This window comes from Acinonyx jubatus, chromosome A3 (assembly GCF_027475565.1).
Source record: "Acinonyx jubatus isolate Ajub_Pintada_27869175 chromosome A3, VMU_Ajub_asm_v1.0, whole genome shotgun sequence".
In the NCBI taxonomy this organism is placed as follows: domain Eukaryota; kingdom Metazoa; phylum Chordata; class Mammalia; order Carnivora; family Felidae; genus Acinonyx; species Acinonyx jubatus.
In genome coordinates this window covers 100,301,452-100,318,202 of record NC_069388.1, presented here as the reverse complement: position 1 = coordinate 100,318,202, position 16,751 = coordinate 100,301,452, and the positions used below count along the sequence as shown (strand labels likewise).

The following is a 16,751-nucleotide window of genomic DNA, read 5'->3' as shown; positions in this document are numbered from 1 at the left end:
AGCTCCAAGTCCCAATCCTGAGGTGTGGGGCAGATCCAACGCACGGGCCTCTGTCTGATCTTGTGTCCACCCTCACTTCCTTTCCCACCTGGGAAGTGGGTTTGGTGGGTCTCTGCAGAAAAGACAGGTTCGTGGTGATGAGCTCAGGCTCCGTGAGGCTGGCTGAAGTTTGGTTCTTCTCCCTTCTAGGGGGGGCTCAGCCTCCGGGGCCCGCCGTGACCCAGGTGATGCCCCAGATGTGATCTCTTCCTGGTGTCCCAGCGTCTCTGTGTGGCTTTCTACTGATAACCTTCATTTGTTGGTTGTTTGCCGGGCACCGGGAGAGAGTGAAAGGCCACTGAGGTCCAAGGCTTGGGTCCTTTCCTTTGGCAGCCAGAGTCAGATGGAGACGACAGGTGGGCTATGTTGGAAGGAGCTGGGCTGGAGGACTGGGATTAGCCAGGGTGAGGGAAACATGGCCGTAAGGGTGGGCCCAGGCCGGGTCATACGGGACCTTGCATGCGGCCGAGGAGTGTGCTTTACCAGCAGAAGAGGCAAAGCCTCGTGGTTTGGGGGGCAGCCAGCCTGGGAAAAGGCTTTAAGAAAATGAAATGAGTGAATAAGGCTGATAAGTAGGGTCAGCATATGGCCTGGGGACATTCTCTATAACTATGCAACTTTTCTGTGAGTTTAAAAAAGAAAAAGAAAAGGCCTGGAAACTTAGGACAGCCTGGCAGTCCCACATCTGGTCCTTCTCCCTCCCTCGTCCCCCACCCCCACATGCACGCTGGCACGTACTTGCACGTACTTCTGGGTCTCCTCAATGCCACACTCTCCATAACCACTCCTCCGCCAACTTTTCTGGATGCCTCTGCCCGCTTGCTCACACCTTTATCTGTTTGCCTTGCGAACAACTTCCAACATCCTCTGTACCCTTCCGTGAAATGGGGACACACCAGAAGGACCACTGATGACACTCAATCGTCAAATCCAATGTCTTCTCAGCCTTCATGCCCCTCACCTCTCAGCGACCTCTGACCCACAGACCTGTCTGACCCTGCACGAGGCCCAGCGCAATCTGGTCTCAGCAACCGGGACCTGGAGTCAGACTGCCCGGGGTTGAGTCCCAGCTGTCCCTTTTGTGGCTCTCTGACCACATGCCAGTTACTTGGCCTCATATGCTTTGGTTTGCTTCTCTATCAAATGCGGATAATGACACCATGTACCTCACAGGGTCCTTGTGAGGAATAAGTATAATTATGCACATAAACATCTCAGAACAATGCCTGGCACAGAAGGAAAGCTTAGCAAGTTAGCTATTAGTACGCGGCCTTGCCAGTCTTACCACATGTGCCCTCCCCTCCTTGGGGCCCTGCTTAGGTTCTGCTCTTACAATTCAAGGCCTTGACTTTCCCTCTGCCTGGAAGTTGCAAACAACAAATCTTAACTCCAATAGGCTTTAGCAAAAAAAGGACATTTAATGGCTCCCATAAAGGACAGTCTCTATCCAGGTCAGATGACGCTCGAGCTAGGGCTCCACGCGGAGCAGGCCCCCCACTGCCTTCTGTTCTTCTGAGCTCCATCTCCCAGGCTAGGAGGCAGGAGCAGCACTCATGATAGCAAGATGGCCCTCGTAGCTACCACCTTCTTGGTGCAAGTCCAGCACATAGAAACTATCTGCTCCTTGGAAAGTTCAAACTCAAGTCCAGGAACAGAGTCCCTCTGAGCTGCCCACTTTGAGCTATGTGCCCATCTCTGAGCCAATCACTAGGGTCAGGGGCCTAGGGTAATCAGAGTCCACCTTCTGAGATGGGGATGGTGGTGAGGTAGTGTCACCCCAAAGGATGGGGACTGGGACCAGCGGCTGAGAAATTCTGAGTACTGCTAGTCCCAGGAAGGGGAGGAAACCAACGATCCGGAGGCCTTCTCCTCCAGGACCTTCCTTGAGCCCTGCTCCCCCAGTTAAGTCTGTCTCCCTTCCCCTGTCCTTCTCTCATCCCCTGCCCTCTTCTTTCTGTCTCCGCTCCCAGTAGAACATAGGCTTCCCAAGGGTAGAAGCAGGGCATGTTGGTTTCCATTGCTCTGAGCCCAACTCGTACAGTCAAGAAGTGTAAATCTCGAAACTGTATCCTCCCTGGGCTTCCAGCCTCCGTGTTTTCTTGGCTCTCCTACTTTCTTACATTGTCTTTTACTGTCTTTCTTCCACTTGCTTCTCCCACCCCTGAAGTCAGCCTTCCCCCAAGGTGCAACCTTGTGGAGGCCTTCAGGATAGCTTCTGGGAAAGCCTCGTGATGTCGGCCTTCAGCTCTGATCTCTGTTCTGCTTTTCAGACCCGGGGGTCTAACTGTGCAGGACGCGGCCCTCAATCTTCCTGGAGATGGTAAGTTTCCATACAGATGTACTCCCGTTTCTAGTGATGATTCTGTGACAGTTCTGTGACAGCTGATTTGAGAGGCAACGTACCAGGATTATGAGGATATTTGAGCCAAGTGGGCTTCTGCCTCACCGGCAGTGTCAGGTGGAAGTTTCTGGTTTCCTGATGTCTTTGTCTCCGTCTGGTGAGACACGGACAGGGTCTGGAGGAAGTACGTGGACAGAAAAGCGATGACTCTCTCATTCAGTGAACGAGGACGGATGAGAGTGAAAGTCCTTCCACCTGGCCACCAAGGGGCTCGAAGCTCATTTACAGATCAACTGCGGTGGCCCAGGACCACTCTTTGTATATTTCCCGTGGGCCTGATGCTTTATTTCTTGTTTGTATTTTCCTAATTTACTACATGCATTTCCTGTGAGCTGTCTCAAATCCTCTCTGGAACAAGGTGAGGAATACGTTAATATTTAAAATAAAATAAACAAAATGGCAGTGTGTGTGTGTGTGTGTGTGTGTCTTAGGTTGGAAATTCCTTAAGGGCAGGGACCATGTCTGTTTATACAGCACCTGGCACAGTGTCAAATTGAAGCTTAACAAATGCATTTTGATGAAGAGGGAGAAAGAAGCTGTCTGCAGGAAGATAGGGAGATTTAGACTGCACCCTCCAGCTACCCTTCCGCCAAAGCCCCTTTTTCGCAAGGCGTGCCTTTCATACTCTCTGTTCCTGACCATCCAGGTTCCTTCCTGTCATCCCTGCCCTGTCCCCACTCCTCATGACCAACCCTGTCCTCATCCACACCTGCTCTCTTACAGACGTGCCCCTTCCCCACACAAACACAGCTCCAGACACACCTCGCTCGGGGCTTCCCCCCAAAACACCCCGCCCACCCTTTCACCCGCTGCCCCAGCCCCACAGGCTCAGCCAAGGCTGGGCAGCAGCGTGTGGTGCTAGGAAATGCCACCGGCGGAGCCGTTGGAGGTGCTGTCCCTACTCGTGCCTTGGCCCCATGGGGGCCTCCAGCCAGGCGGGGACCTGGCAGAGGGAGGGAGAGGATAAGCCGCTTCAAAACTCCAGATGCAGCAGTTAAAAAGAGGACAGAGGCAATGATCCTTCAAATTGCCACATCTGTATAATCTGCCTTTTATTTTCTGCTTCATGAAGTTTTATTTCCTATTATTTATTCACCTCCCCGCCCTCCCCTCCCCCGCCTCCGCTCCTCCTTAGCAGGCGACATGCTCAGATGGGCCCTGAGCCTTGGCCTGGGTCTCAGCCCACCCCCACCCAACCCCCACCCTGGGCCGGCTGCTGGGAGAAGGCACCTGCTCCCCCCTCCTATGGCGCCCCCCCCATCCTTGTGCTGCGGCCCCTACAGGCCCCTCCCTCCACCCTCCAAGGGGAGCTTGGCTGCAGTGTGATGGGGGGAAGGGATCAGGGATGTGAGGCCTGTCCCCCAAGACGGCTGACACTGCCACCACCACTTAGCAGGAGCTTATGGGAAAGAAGAACCCAAGGCCCTGGAACCCACAGCCAGGGGGTCTCCATCCCTATGTACCCTCTCCCCGCCCTCCTCTCCTGTGCCTCGTTTTCCACCCTCAAGGCCTCTTCCTTCTGCTCTTCCAGGCTGTGGTCAGAGAGCTGGGTGGGGGGCGGCCTGCTGAGCAGGGGCGTATTGAGATGGGAAGAAGGGGGACCAGCCAAGCCTGCACTGGGAGGGACAGCTGCCCAGCTGTTTAGGACCTGAGCCCCCTTGTCCTGCAGGAACAAAGAAGCCACTCTGAGAAAGACCCAGGTCTTCAGGTCCCTGGCTCCCTGCTAGTGGCAAGCCAGGCTGGAGTGCGGGGAGAGGGTGTTTGGGAAAGATCGCCTACATTTTGCACTCCCCTCACCCAGCACCCTCCTTATCCCTCCTGGGGACACACAAGCATGGGAGAACACCCCTTTTCTGGAAAGAGAGGTTTGGCTTTTAGGCCCTGGGGGTTCAGGGTTTGAGTTGGTGTTCCTAGTGGCTGCTTCCTGGAGAAGACAGGGATGCCAGGGAAAGGCCTGGCAGGGGCAGGGAGGATTTCGCAAATATCTGAAACCTGAAGGCACTTCACATCACCTCTCTCGAGGCCTTCATCACCTTCCCGCCTTGTTCTGTCCTAGTGGCTTTCAGTAAAATCTCAGTTCTAAGTTCTGAAGGAGGTGGGGTGGGGTGGGGTGGGGGATGGTGTAATCCAATCGATTCATCTTGTTTTCCAGTAGATGCCTGTCACAGTCTGGCACATAGTAGGTGGGTCGGGAAAGACTCCCAAATGAATGAATGAATCAATGGATGGGAGGGCTCAGCAGACTTTTCCTGCCCCAGCCTCTGTTAACTGTGGCTTATTAGTCTCACTCTGGTTTCTGCCCCAGCCCTGGAATCCTTTTGAAGCCTGGCTTAGTTCCTCCAGCTGACACGGGGCCCCTGGGTGAGCAGGGCACCAGAAGCCACCCCGTCCCCACCCAACAGAGACGCGATTCCAAATACGGCAATATGGTGCTTCCTATGGGGTTCAGTGGAAAATTACCTGGGGAATTTGGAAGAAAGAGGGCTTCATACCTGAACCAGTCAGATGAGGCCGGTAATGCCTTTCACTGACCCAGGCAACCACTGAATCACAATGTTAGGGCCAGACATCATCTCGGCCCAAGCCACACATTTTACAGCTGAGGACACTGGCCTCCCCTGGGGTCTCCAATGGGGAGGAGATGGGGAGGGGCCAGGGCCCCGCACCCCAGCTCTGGGCTCCTTAGCTCCACCACTGGCCACTCGCTCTGGGGGAGGGGTGGGAGAAACAGAGGTGATGTCCCGTTATGATGACAAGAACTAGCAGGTTCCAGTACCCGCCAGAGTCAGTCTACACTGGCAGGCGGAGCAGCCCTTTCCCTTGGCATCGGCAGCTAGTTTCACCAGCCCTTCTTTCTTAAGCTTCTCTCTTTCTCTTCCCTTCTTTCCGTTGGTGGGGAAATGAGTTTCCATTCAGACCAAGCTCACCCCTTCAGGGACAACTTCTTTCCCTGCGGGGGCAGCAGAACCCCTGGAGGCCGATTGATAGATCGGGCCCAAGGAACGTTCTGGCCACACTCCCTGGGCTGGGGCCGCGGGGTGCTCTCCTCTCCCCAGGGGGGCATACGTGGGGGAGCCGAGGCCTCCCAGGAGATGGGGTGGAGGGGGGATGGAAGGGTGGAGGGGTGGGGGGGCACAGGCTTGGAGGTGGTGGGAAGATAGGAGGCCTGAACATGACTTCCGGGTCCAAGCTCCGGGCCAGGCCGGGCCGTAAGTTAAGCTTGCTAACAATGCCCCCCTCCCCAAGGCAAACAAACGAAAACCAAACAAAAAAAGATTTATTTGCGAATGAACAGCGGCTCCCGTAGGAGGCCTGGGCGGCGGACTGTGGGCCCGCGTGCGTGACTGTGAGCGCCCGGTGGGCCCGGCTCCCTCACGCGGGGGAGGGTGCCTTGGCTGTGGGGGAGGAGGACGTGGAAGTGGGGGGTCTCGGAGCGGGTGGGGGCCGGAGGCGCGGCGGGGGGAGGGTGTTGGCTTCACGCTGGTACTAGTTTGATTTATCCCTAATGAGTTCTCAGCACATGGCTGCTCCCGGCGCACTCCGGGGGCCAGCGCGGCCTCCCGCGGGCCCCAGCCCGCCCCGACTCCAGAACAGCCGCCGCTCGCTCAGAAAAGAGCCAATTTCCACACTGCACAGTCCGCTTCACTCAAGGGGAAATCACATTTCCCTGGGAGAGCCGCAGGCAGTCACTCCACAGCCTGGCCAGCTGCCACCAGGCACAGATGCGGGGGAGCAGGGCCCCGCTTCCCCTCTCTCCTCGCCCAAAGCCCCGCTTCCCGCCGCCCGCGGGCCCCGAGCCCCTGCCCCCAAATCTCCGGGCAGCCTCTCAGCGGCCTCTGCTGCTTTGCAAGACCAGGAGAGAGGGTGCCGTCCAGGGGAGGATGCTGGCCCGGAGGGGACCGGCCTTGCCCGCTTCCTCCGGCTTCTTAGAAGGCCAGGCGGCTGGTTCCGTCCAGGGGCTGGGGCACGTGGAGGCGGGGTTGAATGTGGTGGGTCTGCCTTCAGGAGACAAGGCCTCTGTGCCTGTGTCCCACGGTCCCCCAAACAGCCAGAGGAACAGAAGAAGGTAATGAGAAGAACAAGAAGCCAAAAGATAAGCAGATGGAGAGAAGAGACGCGCGTCCTGGCATTTGTGGAGCAGGACGCGGGACCTCTAAGCCCTTCCCGAGCGGTCACTTCCTCTCTCACGTGTCCACACCCCTGCGGGACGCAAATGGGGGCGGAAGGAATCCTTTGCTCCGGACCCAGCGGAGGAGGAACTGGAATAAGAAACTAAGAGATGAAAAATGTCAGGACAAAGAGGTGAGAGAGGTTGAGGGACGGGGTTCTCCACAAGAATCACAGCTATGGTCACTCAGCTTGGTCACTCCCTGTGGAGGGTGACGCATGGACTGCGGGCAGAGGAACAGTTAGATCCCCTATAGATGGAAGTGCTTAGTGACCCTAAAGGTAGGACGGCAGCTGCCAAGGGATGGCCGGAAGAGAAACTCACGGCCAAGGACAGCGGAAACGGGGTCAACCCGGTGCTCCTGGGCCCAGACCTACCCACCTCCGCCTGTAGCCTGACCTCTGGACCTTCCATCCAGCACTGTTTGCCCTGTCAGGAGAGCATGGAAGTGCCCTGGGTGCTCACGTGCCTGCCATCCCTCCCCACAAAGTAAAAGCCGCCTGAGGTCTCTGCAGAAGCCTGGCCACATCCAGGTATCAAGGCCCTAGATTAGGATGCAGAGTTGGCCTTAGATTAGGGGTTGGGCTGTGGTCCCTGCTCCTCTGAATGACCTTGAAAAAGTCAAGTAATCGTTTGCTCTCAGTTTCTCCACGTGCAAAATGGGGCCAATGTTCAGAATCAGAGACAACAATTGATATGAATGAGCTTTATAAACAAAGACTAAGCCTGTGTGGAGGATTAGGACGTCTTCTGAGGATGAGGGAAGATGGGGGTGGGGGTGGGGGGACAGTTAAGTAGGGAGTGAAGGGGGGCCGGGCAGGGGCCCCCATTCCCCCTTGGCCTCCCTCTGCTCCTGAAGCTCAGTCCCACCGACCAGGGGCATCGTGGTCTCTAGGCCCCTCCTCCTGCACCCACCCCAAAGGACAAGGACATCAGGAGTCTCCTAAAGAGGACCTAGGTGGGTACACGTGTGCATTGGGGGAGGGAAGCAGGAGAATGACGCGGGCCGGCAGGAAAGCAGCAGCCCTAGCAAGTGCCTCGACTTCCCTGGTCTCCTATTTCCTGTCTGAAAACTGTGGCCGCTGACTGCTCTTGCCTGAGCTTGTTGCCAGGGTGAAGCGCGTGCCCGCACGCGAGGGACAGAAAATTCACTTTCTTTGCTAACAACTCATGGCAAGGATATTGGAGAAGGGAGAGAGGGGTTGGAACCCGCCTGGGGCTGGCCTTGGAGGCAAGACTCGCAGCTGCCCCTGTCCTCACCCCTGCAGGCTGTGGGGTCAGACTGGAGCATCCACACAGCTCCAACCCACCTTAGAAAGCGGGGGGTTCTGTCTGCTCCACCTGGTGGCCCTGGGGGTGGGGGGTTTGAGCCGCTCTGTGTCTTAGCCGGAAGCTGTTCAGCTGCCTGCGGGGGCTGCCTGGCCCACTCAGACCTCTCGGAGCTTCTGGTACCCTGGGCTGGCCCTGCTGCGCTAGGAGGGGCAGAGGGGGTGTGGGGAGGTGTGATGGCGGTGGGGGTCACTGAAGGGGATGGAGTGAAGACGAAATGATGGAGCAGGAGCTGGGAGAGCTGCCTGGAAAGCTGAGGAGGCCTCCCCACACCGGCTGTGACTGGGATTGCTCTGGTTGTGAGGCAGGTGGGTGCCTCTCTCGCCCGCTCAGGCCCAAGCCTCACCTCAAATCCTCCTCCGCACACGCTCTACCCCCACAAGTCTTCGCAGAAACCAGGGCCTGACCTTGCTCCCCGGCAAACTGACCCCCCTCACACGCAGCTACTCACGGGTGCTTCCCACATTCCCGCGTGTCCTCCCTCCTCACAATCCTTTACCCCCGCCCGGGCCACCCCAACTTCTCCCAACCTGCCCCCAGTGCTGGGGCACCTCAAGTCGTCGCTTTCCCCCAATACAGAAACGACTCTATTTTCTGAGACCCAAAGGGGGACCATGGTTTGACCGTGGATCGAACGTCTGGATAGGCACTGTCTAGTAGGACACATGGCCGTTGGCCCACACCACACACTAGCCAACACCCGCTTTGAGCACAGTGCCCTGAGATGTTCAGCTCACCTCAGAGAAAGGGAGGGGAGTTCAGAACCACGGTTACCTGCAGCAAAAAAGCACAGCCCAAGTCCCATTGTCATTTGGGGGTTGGAGAGGGCCTGCCAGGAGCACCAAGTGTTCCCAGAGAGGGTTCTGTCTGCAAATGCAAAATCCGTCTGCAGGCTCCTTGGGGCACCATGCATCTCAAAGTGATCTTGGAACCAGGTCAGGGGGCACTGTCTTAGGGCACTCAGGGACCCAGAGGTTCGAGATGATGCGGAGCCTCAGATACGACGGGATTCAGTCCTGCTTCCATGCTCATAGCTAGAGGCAAGTGCTATTCTTGGAAAATGAGCCTCATCTCAGATCCCCTCAGAAGAGGAGACGGGTTTTCTCTGCGGGAGGGTCCCGTGGCTCTACTCTCGTGCCATCCTTGGCCAGCATCCTTGGCCTCTCTTTAGGGAGGATGGTGGGGCAACAGGCCTATCTCTCTGCCTCAGCCCTCCTAGTCTTGGAGTCCCTGGTGGGTGAGGAGTTTCCTCTCCATCTGACAACCTCCGTGTGCTGCCCTGTCGTCAGCATTCACCTGGGCACCGTGCTACACAGAGCCCTGCCCCTAGTTCCTGCTGTGTCCCCGGTGGAGAGGGTCCCCACAGGCCAAGCACCCTCGTGGGGGCACAGCTCTTGCAGTCACCATTTTATGTGACCCTTGTTCTCCAAAACTTCTTAGAAAGGGATTGTCTGCCCTGCGGCCTCCCTCACCCCCTCCTGGCCCTGCACGCCCAGGGCCACCCATTGCTCGGTCTTTCCAAGAGGACTTGATTGAACCCCACCCCCCACCCCCACTTCCCACCTGGGGCAAGTTATTTCATTTTGCCGGAGCCTCAGTTTCCTCAAATCTCGAATGGGGCTAATCCCAGCTTAATTTATGGGAGGCCCTCCACACGGAGCCTTGCACACAGTAGAGCCCGGGAAATGTCTTCTCTCTCCTGTCACACCGCAGGGCGCATGGGAGCGGTTACCTGGGCTCCGGTTTACAGTGTTCCCAGAACCTTCACCAACCCTCCCGCTGATTCTCTGGCTTCCTGTGAATAACAGGAGCAACTACTTGTGGGGAGTCTACGATTGGCCCGGCATCGTGCCATGTGCTCATTTTAATCTCACATTCACTCACAGTGGAAATCAAAGCTTAGGATAAGTGGCTGCCCGGAATTAAACATCTATTAACAGAGGGAGAGGGAGAATGCCAAGTCAGGGCTCCTGGGCATCAGACGGTCTTTCAACCCCCCACCCCCCACCCAACATGAGTTCATTGTCCACAGGGCTCTGGGGTTCCCTGGAGAAAGCCCAGACCCAGGGTGCTTCCTTCCCCAGCTGACCCCAAAGCCTGAGACCAAGAGTAATGGTTTATTGAGTTATGTGGTAATGGTGGGTTGTCTTTAAAAAAAAAAGAAAGAAGCGTCAAGGAGAGAAAGCCCAACATGGCAAGGAGACAATTCACTGAGAGGCCAAAGTCTAGGGGTGGACAGAGGGAAGCTTGACCCAAACAGAGCTTCATTTACAGTATTTACAGTCAGGCTTCTGGGGCAAGGGCTGCGAGGGGGCCAGAGGGGGAACCTCCATTGCTGGCTTCAGGGGGTTGCCTCAGGGTCTTTTCCGTTGCTGTGGGCTTGGGCTGTAGGCTGCATACCTGGCTTGGCAGGGGCTGTGGGGAGAGGGAAGCGGTCCCCGGCAATTCTGCCTCATTCTGCCCCCGGGGAAGGGCTGCAGCTCACTCCCCAGGAGCCTGGGCCCTGGGGAATGTCTGTCTCAAGCTGTAATAGGCCGACTGGCTGGCAAGGAATGATCCACCGGAGGAGAACCTGGGGCCTGCTCACACATTCTCAGCAGCAGGTGAAAGGCAGGCCCTTGACCGCCAGGTGGAGCTTCTGGCTGACTCCACCCGGCCCTCAGCCGGTGGCCGGGAGGGAGGCGCGGAAAGAGCCAAGCAAGCCGAGTGGAGGAGGTGGACGGCCAGAGCCTCGGCTGTGGGGCAGGCTGCAGGTGACGGTCAGCGAGGCTGTGGGGGGACAGCCTCCGCGCCCGGCTGTGGTGTGCGGGCTGGACAGAAGTGCTTACAGCCCAGGACCGCCAGAGCGCGTTGATGGAGCCACAGACGCCTTTGCGGCCCTAAGCCCCTCGTGGGCCGCGAGCCGTCCCTCTCAAGCTCCTCGGCGGTTCCCTCCTCTCTCCACATTTCTCCTCCAATTCTGTCTCTTTTGGAATGGGGCAGTGCTCTCTCCCTGGAACTCCTGCCCCTCATTGCGGAGTCTTTAGAGGACAGTTTGGCCTTCTCCAAAGTCATCCTGTCTTTCATGGTTCATTAAATCAACCACACAGGGAGTGAGCCGCAATGCTGGACTTGTGGTTATTTTTCATGTAATAAATAAAGATTCCTTTGTGTGACTCTCTGGGGCCTGTCCCAGGCCAAGTCCTCCTGTTGCTCAGTTGCTCCCACTGTCCCCATGGCAACTACAGGTGGTCAAAGGCCGTGGCAGTGGTGGGCGGTGCGCTTGGCCTTGATGTGGAACTGTAATAATATGGGGAACCTGGACGTGTTTAAAAAAAAAACAACAACAACAACAACACTGCTGGTCAGAAGGGGAAATTGCACCACAGCCTTCCCCTGCATCTGCTAACCTTTAAGACAACACAAGTTAATCATCCACCCCTCCGGCCTATCTGATCATCAAAGATTAACTCCTCTCTGGGCCTATTTCCTCCTTCCCTGCCCTCACCTTTGGGTTTCTGGCCAGAATGAGAACTGTTGGCTTCTTGCCCCTCCCCCCACGATGGCTTTGACCTTCAACACCCTCCTTTTCAGGGAGAGGGCAACTGAGAGCAGTTACATCTGGAACCTTGAAGAACCAAGCACACCTGGGGATCACTGGGGCCTTCCCCAACCTTGCATACACAGTGCGAGGTCAGAGAATCTTCTCCTTAGGGCCCAGAAGGACTAGAATCCTGACTGGCCATGGGGGATGTGCGTTTGAGGATCTCCACAGGGAGGCTCCCTACACCTGCAGGATGCGCAGCCCAGGAAGGCTTGGAGGGGAGGTGCCCTGCCCCTGGCCCATCTCAGCACCGTCATCCTTTCTGGCTAAATTGAACGGAAAGGTGTGTTGGAGTTGACCCCATGTGGCAAACAGAGCCCAGGTTAACCACCCTCCCAGTCATTTTTGGAATGCCAGAAGGTAATGGGAAGAAAGGGGGTTCTTGGGGGATGGCTGGTCCTGCCAGGCCCTTGGGGTGGGCCACACTTGCTCCACTGCTCCTCTTGGGCTCAGGTTTGCTCTGAGACCCTCAAGGTCATCACTCAGGGAAACTCTAGTGGGATTCTTCAAGCCACTTATGGGGCTTGGTTTCCTAAAAAGCTTCCTTACCCAGCCCATGGCCCCAGGGCAAGAGAGGGGTGAACAGGAGCCCATAGCTCACTCTCTGGACCTCCATCCTGAAGGGTGTCCACATCTCAAGCCAAATATCAGGAAGGTACTGAACAAAGGGTCCCCGTATGAGGGTTCTGGTGCTGGATAATGAGTACCAGTGCGCCACTTAGATGGTCAATGTGTGTGACAGGACAGCCTTATTTGCACTCCTGTAGGGCATCCTTGCCTCAGTGTCCCTGCTGCTGCGCTGTGAGCCCCTGAAGGCAGGAAGTCCACTCTTAGACTTTGCTGGAGTCCACCTTTGCCCTTCCAAGGCCTGAGCCCTGAATCTCACACAGAACCAAGATTTCAGAGACATGGCCTCAGGCAGTAGGAGGGAGAATGATGCCGAGAAGTCTCTTGCTTGTGTGCTCTCCCTCCAAACACCTAGGTACTTGGCCTTCCCTCTACCTGCTTGGACTGCCAAGAACACCTGTCTCCCAGAAGCCTTCCATCTAACCTGGGCCTCCGGGCTGCCTTTCAGGCAGACTTTTGGCCCAGTCTTGTACCCCAACCCTGCCCCACACAGCAGAGGGCCCGGGCGGCCCCGAGGGGACTTACTCAGCAAGCTGGAGTTGGGGAAGCGCCAGGCCTCGCCGTAGGAGGAGTAGGGGGTGTGGCCGTAGGCATTGCCAGAGTATTCACTTCCTGTTGGAGGCACACAGGTGAGAGGCCTGTGAGGTGGACATACCAATGTAGGCTTGGGGGTGGGGGAGAAGGGTCTGCAGGGCTGGCACTGGGCCAGCCCTGGGGGCACGGACAGCCAGGGCAGAGACCATGTGAGCTCAGATGTCCCTCAATCCACCCTTTGGGGGCCCCTCAGCCTGCATCAATTTGGACAGGTACCAGAGGCGCCGCCCTGACAAGCTCAGTCCTCCCAGGTAGCCCAGGAGGGACGTGATATTATTGTGCCCATTTTTCAGGTAAAGAAGCTAAGGCTTGGAGACCTCTAGAAGCTCACACAGCTGAAGGGTTTGGTGATGTTTGGAAGCTGAACTGTGTCTCCGGCGCCCAGGTTCTACCACTTTTTCTGGGCCTGGACCTTCAACAGAAGACCTTTCCAGGAAGGGGAGAAGGGAGTGAGCGGGGTCACAGAAGCAGCCATAGAAAGAATTAGCACGTACAAACTTTTTAGCCTCCCTAGGTCTGAGTTTGTTAGGGACGGGTGTGGGGTGTGTGTGAGGCCGTGGCGGTGGGGGAAGGGGGCTGCTGAGGATTAAAGGAAGGAGCCCAGGGAGGAGCCCTGCGAAGCACCAACCTCTTGGGGACTTGCTCTGAGGACGTGGGGGTCCCATCCTAAGTGGGCCACTTGAAGCAAACTCAGTGCGTGACTTCCAACACAGCAAATCAGATCACCTCTTTCTGTGAGTGAATTCTTGGCTTTACCAAAAAGGAATGACTTACCAAAGAAATGACATAAGGATTCCCTTAAGTAACAACAAACCCAAGCAGACCGCACCATTACCATGGGTACTTGGTGGGGAGCTTAAAGTCTGCAAAACATGTTCCCATACACTATGCTCCTTTGTCCTCATCAGCATCCTATGCAGCACCCATTAATATGGCCAATTGATAGAAGAGGAAATTGGAGTGCCGCAGGATTAAGCAGTTTGCCTCAAATCAAATGGCAGAGCAGAACTTGGCCTCAGGGCTCTTAACTCTGAATTTCGGATAATCCCTTTATGTGCTTCTGAGACAGTTTCCTCTGGAAGCCAGGTTCCTGCCAATCCTGCCAAACCATGAATATCTGCACCGCCTTTCAGAACCTCATCTGCTATTGGGAGCTAAGAGCCTTCGGTGGCTTCTGGTCTCCTTCACCGACACTGGAAGGGAAGCTTGAAACTGCCTGACTCTGGAGCCGGCCTGCCTGGAATCAAATCTCTGCTCCCAAATCTCCCACTTCCTAGCTGTATAACCTTGGGCAAATCACTTAACCTCTCTGAGCCTTGCTGTCCTCATCCGTAAAATGGGACGAATTATTGTCTCTCTCTCATGGTGTTTTAGGGAGGATTAAATCGGATAATATACGTCAAACGTTTAGCCCCACTCTTGGTATATAAAAAGCACTCAAGAAATGCTAGCTTTTAATATTTTCCCATCAAGCAGGCGCTAGAATAAAGCTCAACCGAGGATCACGAGTGAAGAAACTGCTCCCCAGAGAGGGAAAGACATTTACCCCAGATCCCCTGTTCAATTAGAGCCTGCACTAGAATCATGCGCCCTAGCTCCTACCCCAGGGCTCTTTCTTGTCTCCCACAATGGAAACTGTTCCCCATTAACCGCTGTTGTATCCTCGATTTGCCTGGTTTCAGAACACCCTAGAAGGAAGCTGATTCTACGTGGGCTACACAGCCGGGGCCTCTAACCACAACCCCCACTCACCCCACCCCCCTGCCCAGGGCCAAACACTACTGGCTTCGAAGGACAAGGAAGAGAGGTGGAAAATACAATGTGTTTCCTCTCTCCTTTTGTCACTTATTCATGCATTCACTCACTCACACACTCATATACTGAACACACATTCACCAAATACCTATGTGCTTCGATCACACGGAAGCTGGCAGAAGGGTTGGGGCACAGGAGGCGGCACGCACCTGGGTGCCGCGTCTTCCCACCACCAGACCCGTCAACCTGCATGCAACCCCAGTGGATGAAATGTTTCTGCATCCGTGAAAGGCCAACCCGTCGTCTTTGCTCTGCATCTCACCCCTCTCACCTTTCCAAGGACTTTCCCCCTACAATCTATCCCCTTTTTTCCTGCTTCAACGATCCCTCCCTTTCTAATTCACCAGTTCTTCCAGGCAGCAAACATGCTCTGCCATCTTCTCTTTTAAAAAATTCTCTTCCTGCCGCGTATCCAGCTACCAGCCCCTTTCTGTGCTCCCTGGTCTCTGCCCTCACCTCCTCATTCCCCTCCAAACAGGCCAGTGCTGATCCCCTGACATCCCCACAACCTCCATCCTGATCATTCCAATGGTCACTTCGATGCCCACCCCACCCCCTCAACCTCCTAGCCAACCTTGATTCAGGTCATTGCTCCCTCTATGCCTTTGGGTTTCACGATGCCTTTGCCATTAGATCCACTGTTCCCTCCCACTCACTCTCCTTGCTGGTGTCTTCTCTGCTCCAGCTCTAAGTGCTGAAGGCTTGGTCTGTGAGCCTTCTGTGATTTTCCATCCACATTCTCTTTCTAGTGATCTTGTCAAATCACTTGGCATTAAATAACAGCTTGGTACAATGGCTGAAATTTATGTCCTAGCCAGAATTCGTTCCTTCAGACATATATCAAGTGCCTACTGACTTATTAAACCGGGTATTTGGAGGTGTCTCAATCCTATTATGGCCCAGTAGAACTCTTGATTTCCACCTGCCACACATTCTATCCCTCCCTCTCCTGGTCTCCCATATATAGACTTGCCAGCACCACCATCCACGCATTTTCCCAAGCTTCAAGCCTAGGAGTCATTCCTGCTTCCTCTGTTTTGGAACCCCCACAGCCAATTCACCAAGTGTTGTTGGCTGTACCGCTAAAATACCTTCAGTGGTCTCTTTTCTCCTCCCTCACTGCTTACCCCCCCGCCCAGCCCAAGCCACCAAGGTCTTGCAGGAACTATTACGGTTGTCCGTCCGCTAACTGGTCTCTGTGCTTCTTCTTTTGACTGTCTACCTTCCAGTCCCACTAAGCTCCTCCCAAGAATGAAACAGCAGTCTGTTTCCCCGGCAGTTGTCTTAAAATTTGACCCAGCCACTACCAACAGCCCCTCCTTTTGTAGTGCCTTCCCCATTTACTCATTGTTCTTGGATATACTCACCAACTCCTTTTTAAGTGTGATCGCGCTAAACTAGTTCCTGCCTTGGGGCCTTTGCACTTGCTGTTCTTTCAGGCTGGGGATGGTTTGCTCTAGTTTATCACTTGGCTGATCACTTTGAAAACCGTCTCAAAGAGGTCTCCCCTGTTCACCCAATCTAAAGTAGTTATCTCCTCTCCCCGTGGCTCTTTAATACATCATCCAACTTTACTGTCTTCACAGCACTTGCCACTATCTGAAATGATCTTGTTTACTCATGTGTTGACTTGTTTACTGTACTTTTTTCTTCATGATTAGGTTGTAAGCTCCATGAATAGAGGGGCCTCCTGCCTTCTTCACTGCTATATCCTCAGCATCCTATACCATAGATATTCAACCAGTATTTGTCAAGTGAAAAAGAGATGAATGGACGAAAGGATGCAAGAATGGTTTAAAGGCTGGAAACTGGATGATGGATGATGGAAAGGTAGACAGATGAAAGGATGGATGTACAGAGGGATATATGGATGGATGGATGAATGGATGGATGGATGGATGGATGGATGAATGGATGGATGGGTGGATGGATGGATGGGTGGATGGGTGGATAGAAGGATAGATGGATCAATGAAAGGATGGATGTAAGAAAGGATGGATAGATGAACGGATAGAAGGAACTATCAATGGAAGGAAAAAATGGAAAGATGGATGATGGATGGATGGAAAAATGTGTATAAAGATGCATGGACGGAAAAGTGGGTAGATGGATGGACGGATCCATCTATCTGGAGTTGTCAGTTCAGCTCTAGAACTGGTGTGAGGGTCATCAACTCTGTTAATGGGGCCGGAAAA

The 16,751-nt window shown here is 55.0% G+C and overlaps 1 protein-coding gene across 14 annotated transcripts in view; it reads right to left on the bottom strand.

The window, feature by feature from the left end:
* Positions 1–10,033: 10,033 nt before the first annotated feature.
* Positions 10,034–16,751, bottom strand: part of PAX8 (paired box 8) — a 59,442-nt gene continuing 52,724 nt past the window's right edge. For 8 of the 14 annotated variants that reach the window (XM_053200895.1, XM_027033766.2, XM_053200901.1 and 5 more), the window contains 2 exons: positions 12,673–12,759; positions 10,034–11,235 (listed from right to left, as the gene is read on the bottom strand). In XM_053200895.1, coding sequence (XP_053056870.1) covers positions 11,159–11,235; positions 12,673–12,759 — 164 coding nt within the window. In that variant the 3' untranslated portion in view covers positions 10,034–11,158. Of the gene's footprint in view, positions 11,236–12,672; positions 12,786–16,751 lie in introns of all 14 variants that reach the window. The other 6 variants (XM_053200899.1, XM_053200898.1, XM_053200900.1 and 3 more) reach the window with 3 other exon arrangements.